Genomic DNA, 16,552 nt, shown 5'->3' on the forward strand with positions numbered 1-16,552 from the left:
TTTAATGATGTTGAAGTTAAGTTGTGATGGATACTATTGGCTGGAATGGCTCTGCAGTAGCATTGCAGTCCCTAATAGGCAATATAGATGTTTCCATCTGGGGCAAACCAAACCCAGTAGTGCTGATTTCTATCCTATGTATTCAAACCGGGAGCAATATAAATATAAGGCAATTTGTGCAGTAGGTTGTGCACCACCAATAACATATTAATTTACCATCTTTCGTGTAGTAAAACTTCTTTAGACCCTTCACTGGAGCAACATAAAACAAAACATGACACTGTGTCAAATAAGGTGATATTAACAGAAATGGTCAAACCCTTGATGTATTATGTGTCTTAAAGAAGGAAAGGTAAAAGGGCTCTGAGGTTTTGGATGAGAATTCCAGAGTTTAGGACCTAGGCAACTGAAGCCCGGTGATTAAAACTGGGGACACTCAGGTGGTCAGACGTCTGAGAGGGTTGTAGGGCTGAAGGAGATTGCAGAGTTAGAATGGAGTGAGGACATGGAAAGCTTTGGAAATAAGAGTAAATATTACACAGCCTATAACATGTAATTGTGCATTGTCAAAAACAAAACTCTAATGTGTATCTTATCACCATTTTGCATGAAGGGCAATCAAACATATGCTTCAAATGAATGTTACAGATTTAGCAAGGTAAATGTAACTCAGAGGAAGTGGAGTATATCCGTTACTTGTTCAGCTGGAGTGAAACTGGAACTGCTCTGTCAATGTAACCTGACCAATACGACAGTGAGGACAAAGGTGCACACCTACATGTAACATTCTCATTTCTATTATAGATTCAAAAGGCTGTAGATAATATGAAAGAAATAGTACTTCTTTGTGAAGAAAGAAATCAATAATAACTGGCCCCAGTTCAAATTTAAACCAAAATGTGTTTGAACTGCTATCTTTGAGTCATACATAGATTGTTAGGAGACATGGTTCCTGGTAATTCAGGAGTCAGGAACCACAAGGAAACTCAGTCCCAAATGGGAAATAAAAATAACAACCCTTGGGCATGGAAGTCTTTAATTCACAATTTTTGAAATACAAATGTAAAGAACTGTTCACCTTTAGATATGGTATTACAAATTGGATTATTGGGGATTATCTTGCAAAGTTACCTGTTACACTGATCACCATTATGTAAATGTTCAGGTGCATCAGAATATCTTTTCATTGTGAAAAGTGCTCTTACGCATTTGAAATAAAAAAAAACACTTTCTGTGATCTCCATTAAAATATGCAAGGTGATTATAATGCCCGGAGTCCTTTCTCAATAAGCACTAAAGTCTTCAGCAGCTTTCTCTAACAGAAACAAAAGTAACCTGTTCCTGGTCTGCTTTGACTGATGGAATATTAGCTATAGAAGAAGTGGGGAAAAAAAGCAGTCAGCTTTTTAAGTTTCAATAACTCAATTGTTTACATTTCCCAATGTTCATGGGAAGACATGGGTTTCACTGTTCTTGAACCAACCTGTTCAAAAACCTGATTGCACACCTCTGGAATAGGTGGGACTTGAAGCCAGGCTGCCTGGTTCAAAGGTAGGGATACTACCACTGCACCAAGTCTCAAGAACACTTGAACTGTTTGCTCCAGCTGAGGGCTGAGTTCACAGTTTGATTGTCATAGAATCATAGAGATGTACAACATGGAAACAGACCCTTCGGTCCAAACTGTCCGTGCCGACCAGATATCCCAACCTAATCTAGTCCCACCTGCCCGCAACCGGCCCATATCCCTCCAAACCCTTTCTATTCATATACCCATCCAAATGCCTCTTAAATGTTGCAATTGTACCAGCCTCCACCACATCCTCTGGCAGCTCATTCCATACACATACCACCCTCTGCGTGAAAAAGTTGCCCCTTAGGTCTCTTTTATATCTTCCCCCTCTAAATCTATGCCCTCTAGTTCTGGACTCCCTGACCCCAGGGAAAATACTTTGTCTATTTATCCTATCCATGCCCCTCATAATTTTGTAAACCTCTATAAGGTCACCCCTCAGCCTCCGACGTTCCAGGGAAAACAGCCCCAGCCTGTTCAGCCTCTCACTGTAGCTCAAATCCTCCGACCCTGGCAACATCCTTGTAAATCTTTTCTGAACCCTTTCAAGTTTCACAACATCTTTCCAATAGGAGGGAGATCAGAATTGCATGCAATATTCCAAAAGTGGTCAGTTAGCAGGTGTAAACAAAGTCTTCAATGTGACTATTGAAGTAGGTGTTTGTTTGTACAATGGATTGACTGCTTGAGGGAATTTATGACTTTTTTAAGCGGCATTTTTTTCAGTGTGCCATGTGGTTTCAGCTAAAGTTCTACTAGTTAGAATTATTGAAGTCTGTCCGCAGTGGATATTGGAGGGAAGCAGGGAATATGATGGTATATGTGGACTTGTGAGCATTTGAGGGGCTGAAATTAATCATTCAAACTGGGCTGTATGCATAAATAGGAGAAAGTGAGGACTGCAGATGCAGGAGATCAGAGCTTAAAAATGTGTTGCTGGAAAAGCGCAGCAGGTCAGGCAGCATCAAAGGAGCAGGAGAATTGACATTTCAGGCATAAGCCCTTCTTCAGGAATTCATAAATAGTTTTTTTTTCCCTTAATAGTAGGATGTGGCAGATGAATTTCTGCAGGTGTCTGTGCTGGAACCTTTCTGATTGGTATCAATGACTAAGGTGAAGGAAATAGGTTTTGGCATGTAAGCTTGCAAATGACACAGAGGTAGGAAAGTTTGTTGTGAAGTGGAGACAAGGAAGTTGCAGACAGATATAGATGGGTTGAGTGAGTGAACAAAGTTTTAGTCAATGAAGTATAATGTGGAAAAGTTGTTCACTTTGAAAGGAAGAATTAAAAGGTGGAATTATTGTTTAAACAGAGATTGACTGCAGAATTCTAAGGTGCAAAGGGGATCTAGATGTTCTCAAGCAGAAGTCACTAAACATTTGCATGCAGGTACCGAGAAGACTAATGGAATACTACCCTTTATTATTGAACTGAAAAGTAAGAACTCCAATCAGATCAAATTACTACTGATGCTGAAGTGAAATAAAAGTCAGGAATTGCTGCAGAAACTTAGGAGATATGACACCATCTGTGAGTTTCTCCAGCATGTTCTGCTTTTATTATAAAATACTGATTTTTTTTTTCAGATACTTGGGCCTTAATGAGACTATATCTCAAAAATTGTATGCAGTTTAGTGTACTGATTTTAGGAACAATCTCAAAATGATGCAGGTGTTCAGAAGAGGTTCATTGGATTAATAATTAGACTGAGTGAGATGTCTTATGAGGAAAAATTGGGAGGACTTGTCCTCTTTTCATTGTAGAAGTGTGAGGGGTGATTTCACTGAAATGTATAAGATTCTGAATGATTTTAATAAGGTGTGTGTGGAAAGGGTGTGTTCTCGTTGAGGTGAGTTCAGAACTGGGGAAGGAATTGATAAGGATCCAATGAGGGAAGGGGCCAAATGAGACTTGGTATTGGGAAATAAGCCCTGAAATAAGTTTCAGTGACGGAGCATTTTGGGAACAGTGATCATAATTCCAGAAGTTTTAAGTTGCTTGTGGATAAGGATAAGAGTAGTCCTTGGGTAAAAGTACTAAACTGGGGGGAGGATAACCGCTACAATATTAGGCAGGAACTAGGGAATATAGATTGGGGCTGGCTGTTTGAGGGTAAATCCACATCTATCATGTGGGAATCTTTCAAAGGCTGGTTGATTTGGGTTCAGGAACAGCATGTTCCTATGAAAATGTTGGATAAGGATGGCAAAATTTGGGAACCATGGATGATCAAGAGAAATTGTGAACTTAAACAGAAAGAAAGAGGAAGCAGATGTAAGATATAGGAAACCGAAGGCAGACAGAGCCCTCACAGAATATAAAGAAAGGAGGGAAAAAGTTAAACCAGGAGTTGGGAGGGCTAAAAGGGCCACAAAGTGACCTTGGTAAACAGGATTAAGGAAAATCCCAAGAGGTTTTTTATACAAGGAGCAAAGGGGGTAGCTAAGGAAAGGGTCAGTCCATTCAGGAACAAAGATGGAAATTGGAGCCGGAGGATGTGGTTGAGGTCCTTAACTGTCCTGTGGTAAACCTCTATCAAGTTCTTAATTAAGGTCCTTGATACTTCGCGTCAGTATTCACAAAGGAGATGGAGTTGGTGGATGATACACCTATAGAGGGATATGCTGATATTCTAGGACATGTCGATATAAAATTGGAAGTGTGGGTGTAACCTTAATGTAGGTAGTCCCCAGGACCTAATGGGATCTATCCCAGACTTCTGAGGGAGGCAAGGCAAGAAATTGCTGGGACCTTGTACAAAGTTTTTGTATTCGTTTTAACCAAATGAGAGATCCGAGAAGACTGGGAGAATAGCCTTTGTTTAAGAAGAGCAATGGAAATAACCCAGGAAATTACAGGCTGGTGAACCTTACAATAGTGGAAGAGAAAATATTGGAGAAGATGTTTAGAGACAGGATTTAATCACATTTGGTGAAATATGGACTTACTAATGACAGGCAGCATGGGTATGTGCAGGAAAGGTTGTGTCTCACAGACTTGATTGAATTTTTTGAGGAAGTGACAAAGATGAGTGAGGGCAGAGTGGTGGATGTTGTCAATAGACTTTAGCAAGGTCTTTGACAAGGTCCTTCCTGGCAGGCTGACACAAAGGTGACGTCACATGGGATCTATGGTGAGCCTCTGGATTAGTGGTGCTGGAAGAGCACAGCAGTTCAGGCAGCATCCAAGGAGCAGCAAAATCGACATTTCGGGCAAAAGCCCTTCATCAGCTCACCATGGTGAGCTAGTAAGTTGGATACAGAACTGTCTTCAGCATGAAAGACAGAGACTTGAGATAGAAAGGTGTTTTTCTGACTGCAGATCTGTGACCAGTGTTGTTCCACAGGGATCAGTGCTGGGAAGATTTCCAGAAAATATAGCAGGATATAGAGAGGCTGAAGACTTGAATGGAGAAATGGCAGATGAAGTTTAATCTGGACAAATGCAAGATGATAAATTTTGGAAGGTCTAATGCAGACGGTAGTAAACAGTAAATGGTAGAACCTTTCGAAGCATTAACCTACAGAGGGGTTTAGTAAGGCCACATTTGGAATATTGCATGCAGTTCTGGTTGTTCGACCACTAAAAGGATGTGAAGGCTTTGGAAAGGACAAAGAAATATTTTATGAGGATGTTGTCTGGTTTGGAGAGTATCAGCTATGAGGAGACATCGGAAGAGCTTAGTTTGTTTTCAGTTGAATTTCTAAGTCTGAAGGGTGGCTTGATAGAAATTTAGAAAGTTATGAGAGGCATGGATAGAATGGATAGTCTAAGTCTTTTTCCCTGAGTAGAAACGTCAATTGTTAGGTGACATGGTTTAAATAACAGGGGGAAAGTTTAAAGGAGATGTGAGAAACAAGCTTTAACACAGAGAGTGGTAAGTGCTTGGAATGCGCTGCCAGAGGAGGTGGCAGAAGCAGATACAACAGCAGCATTTAAGAGGAGTCTTGATAGATACACGAACATGCAGTGATTAGAGGGATATGGACTGAATGGAGGCACAAGGTTTTTATTTTAGAAAGGCGTTATGTGTTGATGCAAACTTGGTGGGCCATAGGGCCTGTGTCTGTGCTGTACTTAGTTGTTTTGCACTTTGTACTAACAGTGTAAACTGTGTGTTATTTTGTGGAATGCAGTTTATTCCACAAACCGCATTTGCTCCTGAGTGTTGCTGTGTGAACTGCTTTCAATTTAATGTTAAGGAAAATGGGTTTTAGACACCAAAGGTTGAATTTTCTATGGAAGCAGTTATGAGACAGGACCAGGAGCAAAGTTGTAAAACTGCAGTTGGCTCAGCTAATTATTGCTTCTGATTGGAGGAGGAGTCAGTATGATCTCCCATTTCCCTCAGCTGTGCTCACCTCTCCCAGCGGGGAACTGTTAATGTTAGTTTACATCCAGAAAAATAGAGGAACAATGCCAGAAAACTAAGTTAGTTCTAGTCATTCTGATGTCTCATAAAATTTACTTCTTAATTTTGTTTCAAGGACCTGTTTGTTTCTCTTTTTGTGTCATTTCCACGACAAGGGAAACCTAATACTGTACCTGTGAGAAAGAAGAAAAACACAAAATAGGAAAGGTACAGTGATTAAACTCAGTAAACATGAACAGATATTAAAGAATTGAAAGATGAGTGAAGTGTGTTTTCCCTGGAGCGTCGGAGGCTGAGGAAAAACCTTATAGAGGTTGATAAAATCATAAAATCATAGATAGGAGAAATAGACAAGGTCTTTCCCTTGGGGTGGGGGAGTCCAGAACTAGAGGACATAGTTTTAGGATGAGAGAGGAAAGATTTAAAAGGGACATAAGGGACAACTTTTTCACACAAAGGATGGTGTCACGTATGGAATGAGCTGCCAGTGGAAGTGGAGGCTGATACAATTACAACAATTAAAAGGCATTTGGTTGGATATGGGAATTGGAATGGTTTAGAGGGATATGGACCAAGTGCTAGTGAATGGGACAAGATTAAATTAGGATATCCGGTTGGCATGGACAAGTTGGGCCGAAGGGTCTGTTTCTGTGCTGTACATCTCTATAGTTCTATGACTCTATGAAAGACTAATAAAAAAGGGAAATAGAATTAATTATATATTAATCACTAATAAATGTGAAAATGATAGAAATTAACAATTCTTTTATCTTGAATGTCAAATCTTAGTTTGCAGTCAGTAACTTCATTTCTTTTTAATGGAAATACAACTTTTGTGATGCAGATTTAATTATTAGTGTGAAAAGAATTATTTAAAACTGACAGTTGGCTCAGTCTTGGAACAGGATTTTTTGTTTTATTTTCCTTTAAAGGTCTTGATTACAGTGTATTTGCTGCATTAGACCTCAGTACACAACAGAAGAGGGAAAAAAATCCAGCAAAAGCAACAGACAATTGGGAATTGCAACAAAATCAACAACTTGCAATTATATAGCATCGCTAATATATATATAAAAAAACTGCCCAAAGTGATTTACAGAGGTGTGGTTAGAGAAAAACATTTGGCTAAACTGAGTCAAAAATTTTAGGAGGGCTGACTGAAACCATGATCAAAAAGGTGGATTTTAAGGAGCATGTTAAGAGAGAATAGCAATGTTAGGGAGGCCATGAAGAGTATGGAGCACTTAAACTCATATCAATAATAAAGGGTTAATGATTGTTATATAGGCTTGCTTTGTTTGAATGTAAATGCCTGGATTCAGAATATAATTTATATTTTGTTTTCCATAGCTTCTCTGAAATTTATGGGTTGTTTAAGTTTAGCGTGAAATGTAAGTTAGATTACTTACAGTGTGGAAACAGGCCCTTCAGCCCAACAAGTCCACACTGACCCTCCAAAGAGCAACCCACAAAGACCCCTAACTTACCCCTTCACCTAACACTATGGGCAGTTTAGCATGGCCAATTCACCTATCCTGCACATCTTTGGACAATGGGAGGAAACCGAAGCACCCAGAAGAAACCCATGCAGACACAGGGAGAATGTGCAAACTCCACACAGACAGTTGCCCGAGGCGGGAATTGAACCCAGGTCTCTGGCGCTGTGAGGCAGCAGTGCTAACCACTGTGCTGCCCATAAAACTTGACTCCGATGGGATTCGAACCCACGAACTTTGAATAGCAACCTTAACAAAGGCGGACAAATCCAACGTGCTTGCCATTGCATCACAGAGCCAGCCCTTGTTGTAGACAATCGTTTATTTTCCAGTTGGCTTGTTCTGATAGCTTCAAGTCCATTTTTAAGAGGATTTCATTCAGTGCAGTGTTTTGGTTCGAATGCTATTCCAATAAGGTGGAATCATTCCTGACATGCGTATGTCAGATGTTACCAACGATTACATTTTTAACATGTTCAAATCTGTCTCGATGAAATTACTGAACTAGTGCCAGCATGTAAATGATTGAGTGCTGGGGCCTCAGGTTCATTGGGAAAAGAATTTTGGACCATAAGGCATGAGGATATTGGCCTGAAATATTATTTATACATTTCGTGGAACTACGGTTGAAATGTGTACATCATAATGTTATATTAATGGCAATGTTTTCTGAATTAGGTAGCGCGACGTTGGGGAATCCAGAAGAATCGTCCTGCTATGAATTATGACAAGCTGAGCCGTTCACTGCGCTATTACTATGAGAAAGGCATCATGCAGAAAGTAAGGAACAAGCTTGAGTAATTTTATTCATAATTTCTTCAAATGGAAGTTGAATAATATCCAGATGAGATACAGATATATCGCATGCCGATTGAAGTGGGGAAAATCCCCATGTATGACACATTTCAATCCAATTAAACAGATTCCCATTGTTTTTAAGGAATATCCAATGCCTTTCTTGGACCTGTAACTTGGAGCTCTACATTTGCATTCTTTTCATCCTCAGGACTTATACTGAGTCAAAAGACTGTCAAAAATACCTCATCTAAGTATTGATCGCTTCTCCATTCATTCTGGATTCGGCAAAAGTTCAACTGGGCAACATAGACAGAAACTATGTGGTTCAGAACAAATAAGTACAAAGTTTAATCTGCTCGATATTTGCTGTGATAGCTGATGTAAGAGAAGTATATTGTTCAGATTTCCATCGCCTGACTTTTTACTTGGCTACTTCCAGAGGCATGTATTTTGGCAATCAGAGTCATCTGTGATCTCCAAAATTTATACTTAAAACTCTGCCAACACCTGTTGACATTGGACAATAAAATCTCAAAATGTCTTAGTTCAATCTGCAACAGAGTAGCACTTCTGTTCAGCATGTGTTTGTGCCCTTTGCCTCTTCTGATATTTTGAATTCAGTGCATTTGCACCTTTTAGATTAGCAACCTAGTTTTTTTTTCAGTCCTTCTGGGGTACCTGCCTCAGTAAGAAAGAGAGATGTTGGAGTAGCACTTTACCACATCTTGAGTGGATGACTGGGAGCCAACAATCAAAGGAGAAATCTTCTAGGTTTCCAATTTAATATTTTCCCATCCTCTCACTGATAGGTGCTCCTCTTCAATAAAGTGCCAAATCAGAAAGAGAGATTTATTTTTATAAATATTTCATATGCCTGCTTACATAATATTGTATCTGTGGTTTTTCAATGTAAAATATATATATTTTTAAAAAGCTGAACACAGAATGACAGAATTTTATGGTGCAGATGGAGACCATTTGATGCATTGTACATCAGCTCTGAGCATGTTGACTTAGTGCCAATCTACTGCTTTGCCCCATAACCTTGCAAATCGCTTCCATTTAAATAATTATCTTGTTTTCTGTTGAATGCCTCAACTGAATCTGCCTCAACCATTATTCCAAGCAGTGCATTTTGGACCCTATTTACTCACTGTGTGAAAAAGCATTTTCTCACCTTCCTTTGGCTTCTTTTGCAAAACACTTTAAAGCTGAGTCCTAAAGTAAGACAAAGAATGCTGGAAATCTAAAACAAAAAAAACCCAGAAATGACTGAGGAACTCAGCAGGCCTGGCAGCACCTGTGGAGAGAAAACAGAATTCATGTTAACTGTGACCTCCTTCACCCTCCTTCACCAAAATAAGGAAGTTAGATAGGATTTTCCCTGATCACATCTGAATTTACTTATTTTTCCATGTGACTATTAATGTGATCCCAAATAATTGTTTCTAGAAGTTTCTTTAACCAAAGAAGCTTTCAAGCTTATCTGTATGGAGGAGTAAAAAAGATTTTTATTGAAACACAACTGTCAGACCGTGAATTGACAGTGCACAGATATTTTTTTTTGAAGAATATCTACATTGTTGACAAACTATTCTAAGTGAAATAATTTGAAAACAAACCTCTATATTCTGCTAAATAAGACATATGTTGAGTCCCTTAAAGCACTGATCCATCCATTGTGCAACTTTATATTTGTATTCTCTTTGTTAGTTTATTAACAAAATCTGGCTCATCATTCATTACTGCATCCAGCATTAATCCAATAGTGTTTATAATATGATTGAATTCAAAATAGTGTTTGAAAGGGAGAAACTCAAAACAGCTTCTGAGATTGTGGATTGTGGGTAGTGGATGAGGCAAAGATTGTCCCCTTTTTCCTTCTCATCTTGAATTGTCTGGCTGTGAGTTGGTTCAACCCCACAGCACTGTGACATACATCACAGATAGGGCAAGGAGGCAAGTCCTGGATCCATTCTAGTTGGAGCATGGTTTGAACCTGGTGCTCTGGTATGCTGAGCCAGAAGACCTCCTATTGCCCAGTGTAAACTACACCGATCTGTAAATAGGTAAAACCTCAGTGGTTCAGTTGGAGGTGTCAAGAAACAATAATGTGAATCAAAATCAATTTAAACCCTGAATGCAAGAGCCTGACAGTTAACAATATGATGAACGTCGAAAGATATCCAACATTCAACTAAAAGAAAGCACATACAAGAATCTAATCATTTGAACACATCCTTACAAATTGGAGGAGTACAAAGAACAGCATAGAGTGACAAGCCAGGTAGTAAGAGCTACAAAAAGAAGGTGAAAAAAACTACAAAGCAAGTTAAAATTAACAGAGGATTAGAGTTTATTGCTTTGGATCCACTATGTCAGCAACAAATGGGAAATCAGTTCTTGCTAGCAGCAGGAACGATGACACGGTTTTCCAGAAGGTTGCTCTTGGCTCTGCTTGATCAATCACATGTGTGGCAGCTCTGGGGTCTTCGCAGCCCCAATGGGAAAGGTACATATGCCAAAGTAATTTGTGGACCACAAGGGCAGCTTAATATGAGGATGTCCTTAGAGATGTGAATGAAAAGCAAAAATGATGAAAATGCAACATATTAATTCTTTCAGTCAGCAGCAAGAGTGTGTTTTCTTACCCACACACTATCCTTGGTGCATGGAACTGTTATTTCCTTTTGAATGCGTGCTAACAAGTAGTACTTGGAACCATGGGTTGATGTGGGGTTATGACAGATCCTGAGGGAATGGGTACAGATAGAAAAGGTTACAGAAGAGGTGATGACTCAGTAGTATTGTTGCTGGACTGTTAGTCCAGAGACTCAACTAATATTCTGGGGACCTAGGTTTGAATCCTATTATGACAGGTAGTGGAATTTGAGTTCAACAAATATCCAAATTGAGAGTCTAACGGCACCACAATGGGTGTTGGAAACACCCATTTTGTTCACTCATGTCCTTTCGGGAATGAGATTGCTGACCTTACCTGGCATGGCCTACATGTGACGCCAAACCCCATAGCAAGGCAGTTGATTCTTAACTGCCCCCATCTAGGAAATAAATGCTGGCTTAGCCAGCGGTGCCCTGATCCTGTGCATGAGTAACAAAAAAGATGTGGATGATTGTCATGGCAAGAGCGCAGGTGTGAGGGTTGGAGGAACATTTTAGGTTTTATCCTATTATTTTACTTTGTGGACAGTGTTGGAGCTCCAAAGCAGGCTGTCTATCCAAGCTGCCTCAGAACCCAGCAGTCTTCTCAGCTCTTTTGCCTGACTTCCAGTCAGATTGCACTCTCCCTCCCTTTGGACTGCAAAGTTGGAAGTGTAGAAAGCCATATTTATAGGCAGAGTTGCTCCCACCTCTGTGTATGCGACCCGAAAACATAAATTGGGGCTTAACCTCCTAATTAGAACAATAGAGGAAAAAGTGCAATGAATCGATGGGTATCTCTGATGAATCAGCAATTTTCAATTATGCTTTCTGTGTTATAAGGATGAAAAGAACAATTAAATTTGTAAGATAAAATCTTGTTTTCCCTACCCTTTAAATAAGTGCACAGGATTGCATTTATTGTCTGGAACTGATTTTCACTGTACGTTTAGATGTTGTTCAGGCAGTAAAAAAAGAGATTCAGATCATTAACATACCTGGTTTGATAAACATTGACTTATCCAGCAGTCACTAATAAGAAGCTCAAAGAACTTCAAAGAAATACTAATGGCAGTAAGATCTTTCTTATGTTTGAATTTTGCATTTTGTAACCTTTTAATTTTAAAGTTTCAAATTCTAGGTTTGGGACTGGCCAGTAATGTAACCTTTGACGACATCAGTCTAATGGTGCTTTTGGTTTATTTTGAAGAGCGAATCTTTATGGGAAACTGTTTTTCTCGTTTCTGCAGGTGGCTGGAGAAAGATATGTGTATAAATTTGTCTGTGATCCAGAAGCGCTTTTCTCGATGGCTTTCCCAGACAACCAGAGGCCAGTGCTGAAAACTGATATTGAGCGTCATATCAATGAAGAGGACACTGTCCCTCTCTCCCACTTTGATGAGAACATGGCCTATATACAAGATAGTGGCTGTTGCAATCCCCATCCATATAATGAAGCCTATGTGTACTGATGCAACATATTTGGGGAAAATGACTCCTTGTTTCTTTTCTTTTCTCTATTATTTTTCTCTGTAGACCATGACCCAGGATTTACTTCATCTCTTCAGCATCTCTGACATCAAGTAATGGGTCCACGGTTTCTGTCGCATTAACCCCATGGTCCACCACCAGGGACAGTGCACTTTATGAAAAGACTCATTCGAGTTCTACATGTTTTTTTCAGGGTAGGGTGGGTGGGGAGTGGGAGTGGTTGGTGTTGAGGAGAGGGGAGTGGTTTTCATTTAGCCTACATGCTTTTCTTTGGAGGGTAAGGAGGGATGGGAGGGTCGGGAATTGCGGACATTTACATGGTTTGATCGATGCTATCATATGGATTTTTGTTTCATATCAGCTAAAAAACTTACTAAGTGAAAGTTACAAGAAATCTGCTGATATCAGTAATAAAAGAAATTGCATATCTAATATTGCTGTGTTAACACAGCCAGCACTCTTTAAAAATCTATATCTGAGTAGGTACATAGTACTTTTTTGTCAGGTACACATTAATATACAGTCAAGCATTTTACTGCTGTGTCATATTTGTTAAAAATATATGAATACTAGATTATGCTGAAGCTTCTGCTGCAGTCTCCTTTTCTGTAAATTCTTTTAAATAAGGGTTTATTGCAGACATCTGAAGTATTGTTCTAAGTCCAGGTAGTATTTCAGGACAACGATAGACAACACAAAACATTCACTGCTTAGGATATAGCTTATGCTGTAGATATACTATAAGCAACTGTACGCTTTAGGAATTGGTAAAAGATTATTCACCTGCAACTTGTAAAAGGAATTTTTTATGTGGAAGACTGACATCCTTGGAAATCCATCTAATGGAACCTGTCAATGGCAGCCTTTTATTTAAACCCACGTCAGTTTTCAAATCCAGACACTGAAGTAGCCATGGCAAGACATGTATGACAAGAATACAACCTGGCAAAAAGGACAAAGTTACCTTTGAATAGTTCTTGGAACTCATGAGCTACACTGACTGGTGTTGACATTTGAACATTCACACAGCAGTATAACCCCATTTATTTTGAACTGGTTAACATTTAGACAAAGGATTTTGATGTGCATATGTCAAACGTTCCTGGTCTAATCACTCAACATAATTTCAATATTGTTCTCAGTAAGTAACTGTGCTCGGAAAAAAAAACTTTCTCAACATCAGATGAATTTTTGTCTGATCAGCATTTTAGCTTCAGCATGTGACTGCCTTTTTCCTGGTTAAGATTTTTCTCTAAAACAATTGGGGTAGCTTCCTAAAAGATATGCTGATGTACAGGTGCTATATTTAGACAGCAGAACCTGTACATATGAAGGCACATTGCACACGCCAAATTTGACATAACTTGCATTCTATGTCATTTCTGGCAGAATACCATGATGTCCACAGACATTCCTATGATGAATTTCTATTGCTGTTCTAATCACTGAATGTGAACAAGTTTCTCTTTGTTTCCTTGAAGATTAATGTTTCCTTCAGTCAATAAATGATCCTGTGACTGTGAGAAGAAACCTATATTTTTCCCTTCTGGTTAGAAAGCTGATCATTGTGCATTACTTTGGAAACCTAAAAATATTTGGCGGGCATATACATTGAGCAATTCTTATGCTCCTTTACATATCAAAATGTTTAATAGGGTTCTGTGGAAATTGAAACTAGGACATTTGTATAGCTTTTAATCCTTGTCATATTGTTACTGCATTTTGCAAATGTATTCTGGCCTTCTGAAATGGATACTCCAGTCTATGATTTATCCAGATGATTAAGATGAATTTGAATATTGTCAAAATCTTTGCTTACCCCAGGGTAATCATCAAATGAACAATCATCAAATCATCAAACAGAAATCTTAAGAACTTGACCATATTTGCATAACACAGTTCAATAATAGGAAGGAAAACAATGATGATGAGTGATACATTGCATTTTTAAAGCTTCTGGTCCATTCCTCATCTGTTCATCAGTAAACAGTAATATATTATTGTTTTGCTCAGTTTTCATCCCCACGTCACCCTAGACTACTTCTACACCATTTTCCCAGGGAAAGAGGGCAGCTGAAGGGAATGGTCACTTCTCTGGGGCTTAAGAGTTCAGTGCAGTCCAGCAATGACCAAAAGGTTTTTCATTCATGACTTCCTAATACTGCTATTACATAGCAACTTGAAATAATCAACAAACCTGTTCGTGTGCAACAAATCATTATGTGACAGAGGACCGAGAGCATCTGAAATGAGAGAAGACAAATTATGTTTGAGAGTTAAATACCCTTTCGGTCGCTGCCCACATGTGAAAAGTAGACTGCAACGATGACTTTTACCTGAACTGTATAACGGTACAGATTTGGAATGTGCACCTCATAGCAGCACTGCTTGGTTATGATTTTTTTTTCTTTGGTGCAGTCAGTTTAAGGAATCAGTGAGACATACAACACTGAAAGGGACCTTGCTGCTTCTTTGAAAGTTTCACTCTCTTGCTCATCCTCCATGGCCATGCATACTTTTCCTTTTCAAGTATATATCCAATTCCCTTTTGAAAATTACCATTAGGTAATTTGGCAAGAGGAAGAGTCTGTGATTTTAAATCTTGCATGAAGTGATATACAGTGCTGAAGGTATACCTAAGTATAAAAAAAGGGCACACACTTCCTTACCTATCCACCACTTTTCTGCTGGGGGAAACATTATAATTTCAGTAAATCATATTGCAATTCCATCGTGGGATTGAGTAACACTAATTTATAGCTGGGACCAGCAAACATGTCCTCAAGTGAAATGGCACTAATTTGATGTTGTAATTGACAAACCACTTGTATTCATGCTTGTTATATATAGAATATATATAAAAAGGTCAATGGTCAACTTTAATCTGAATTTTCATGATGTGACTTTGGGATATTAATATGTGGACAGATCTGTCAGCTTGCTCTTCATGATTCTCTCCTTGAATTGTATTTCTAGTAATTCGCATCAAGTGCAATCATGCCTGGTTCACATGGAACAAGTCGGGGGGAGTAACTGGTCCTATTTGTTCCCTTGTGTTTCAGTAGTATTCACAGGACTTCTTTTAATTTTACCGCATAAAGCTTGTGGCAGAGTTATCCAGTGATATCAGTTCTATTTCCAATCTGTGATGTGCAACCCAGTTCAAAAAGTGTGATCTGTTTCAGAATAGGTCTCACAAAAGGAGTTGCATTTTTTAATGTGGAGGTAAACGTGCATTGTTGGGATTGATCGTGGAGGCTTATTTAGCATTGCCACAGTTGCTAGGCTGAATTTCATGTCTCTCTGACAGGAGAGCAGGAAGTGTAAAATTGGGTATGATGCCTTAGGCACATTCCCTGTCATTATACATGCATTGAGAAAGTGAGCCTTCCTAACGGCTGGTTCAAGCATTTCAATGCCAATTAATGGCTATTTATGGGCCTGCCTTCGACCTTTGAGCAAGGGCATGGAGGTCACAGTGCATAGCACTGCTGCCTCACAGCACCCCAGGGAACCGGGTCCGATTCCACCCTTGGGCAACCGTCTGTGTGGAGTTTGCGAGTTCTGTGTGGCTGCGTGGGTTTCCAATGGGTGCTCAGATTTTCTTCCGTAGTTCAAAGATGTGCAAATTAGGTGAATTGGCCATGATAAATTGCCCATAATGCCCATGAATGTGTAGGTTAGGTGTGTTATTCATGAGAAATGTAGAGTTACAAGCAAAGGTTAGGCGGATGGGTTTGTGTGGGATGCTCTTCAGAGAGTTGGTGAACTTGTTGGGTTGAATGACCTGTTTCCAAACTGTAGGGAATCTGTGGAAGTAGGAGGCCTGCAAGCTTTCACAGTGTAGGCTGAGGGTGGGCAAGGGTGGAGGCAATTATATCCTATTCCATTGGAAGCCCCCATCAAAGTCTGACACCCACCAACTTCAAAGTTTCTTCTGTAACCCTGCCTTGACTCTGGCACAGATTAAACTTTCACCCACTGTGACTAATTTAGGTTTGTCTGATTTCTATAATGCTAACAAAGGCATTTTTCACTTTGCTGAACATAGCAAGATAATAGGATTTCTAAAATGAATTATAGATTCTGCTTAGTTTTGCACATGTAGAACAGAACCGAGCAGACCAGAAGCATTCCAGGTTTGATCCTTTGTTGAGATT

General features: G+C 39.3%; 1 protein-coding gene across 3 annotated transcripts in view; it reads left to right on the top strand.

Moving 5' to 3' along the window:
- etv1 (ETS variant transcription factor 1) overlaps positions 1–12,607 on the top strand; it is a 141,963-nt gene extending 129,356 nt beyond the window's left edge. For all 3 annotated transcript variants that reach the window (XM_060824736.1, XM_060824737.1, XM_060824738.1), the window contains 2 exons: positions 8,121–8,222; positions 12,152–12,607. In XM_060824736.1, coding sequence (XP_060680719.1) covers positions 8,121–8,222; positions 12,152–12,373 — 324 coding nt within the window. In that variant the 3' untranslated portion in view covers positions 12,374–12,607. The remainder of the gene's footprint in view (positions 1–8,120; positions 8,223–12,151) is intronic.
- The last annotated feature ends 3,945 nt before the right edge of the window (positions 12,608–16,552 follow it).

Source organism: Hemiscyllium ocellatum, chromosome 5, assembly GCF_020745735.1.
Source record: "Hemiscyllium ocellatum isolate sHemOce1 chromosome 5, sHemOce1.pat.X.cur, whole genome shotgun sequence".
In the NCBI taxonomy this organism is placed as follows: Eukaryota; Metazoa; Chordata; class Chondrichthyes; order Orectolobiformes; family Hemiscylliidae; genus Hemiscyllium; species Hemiscyllium ocellatum.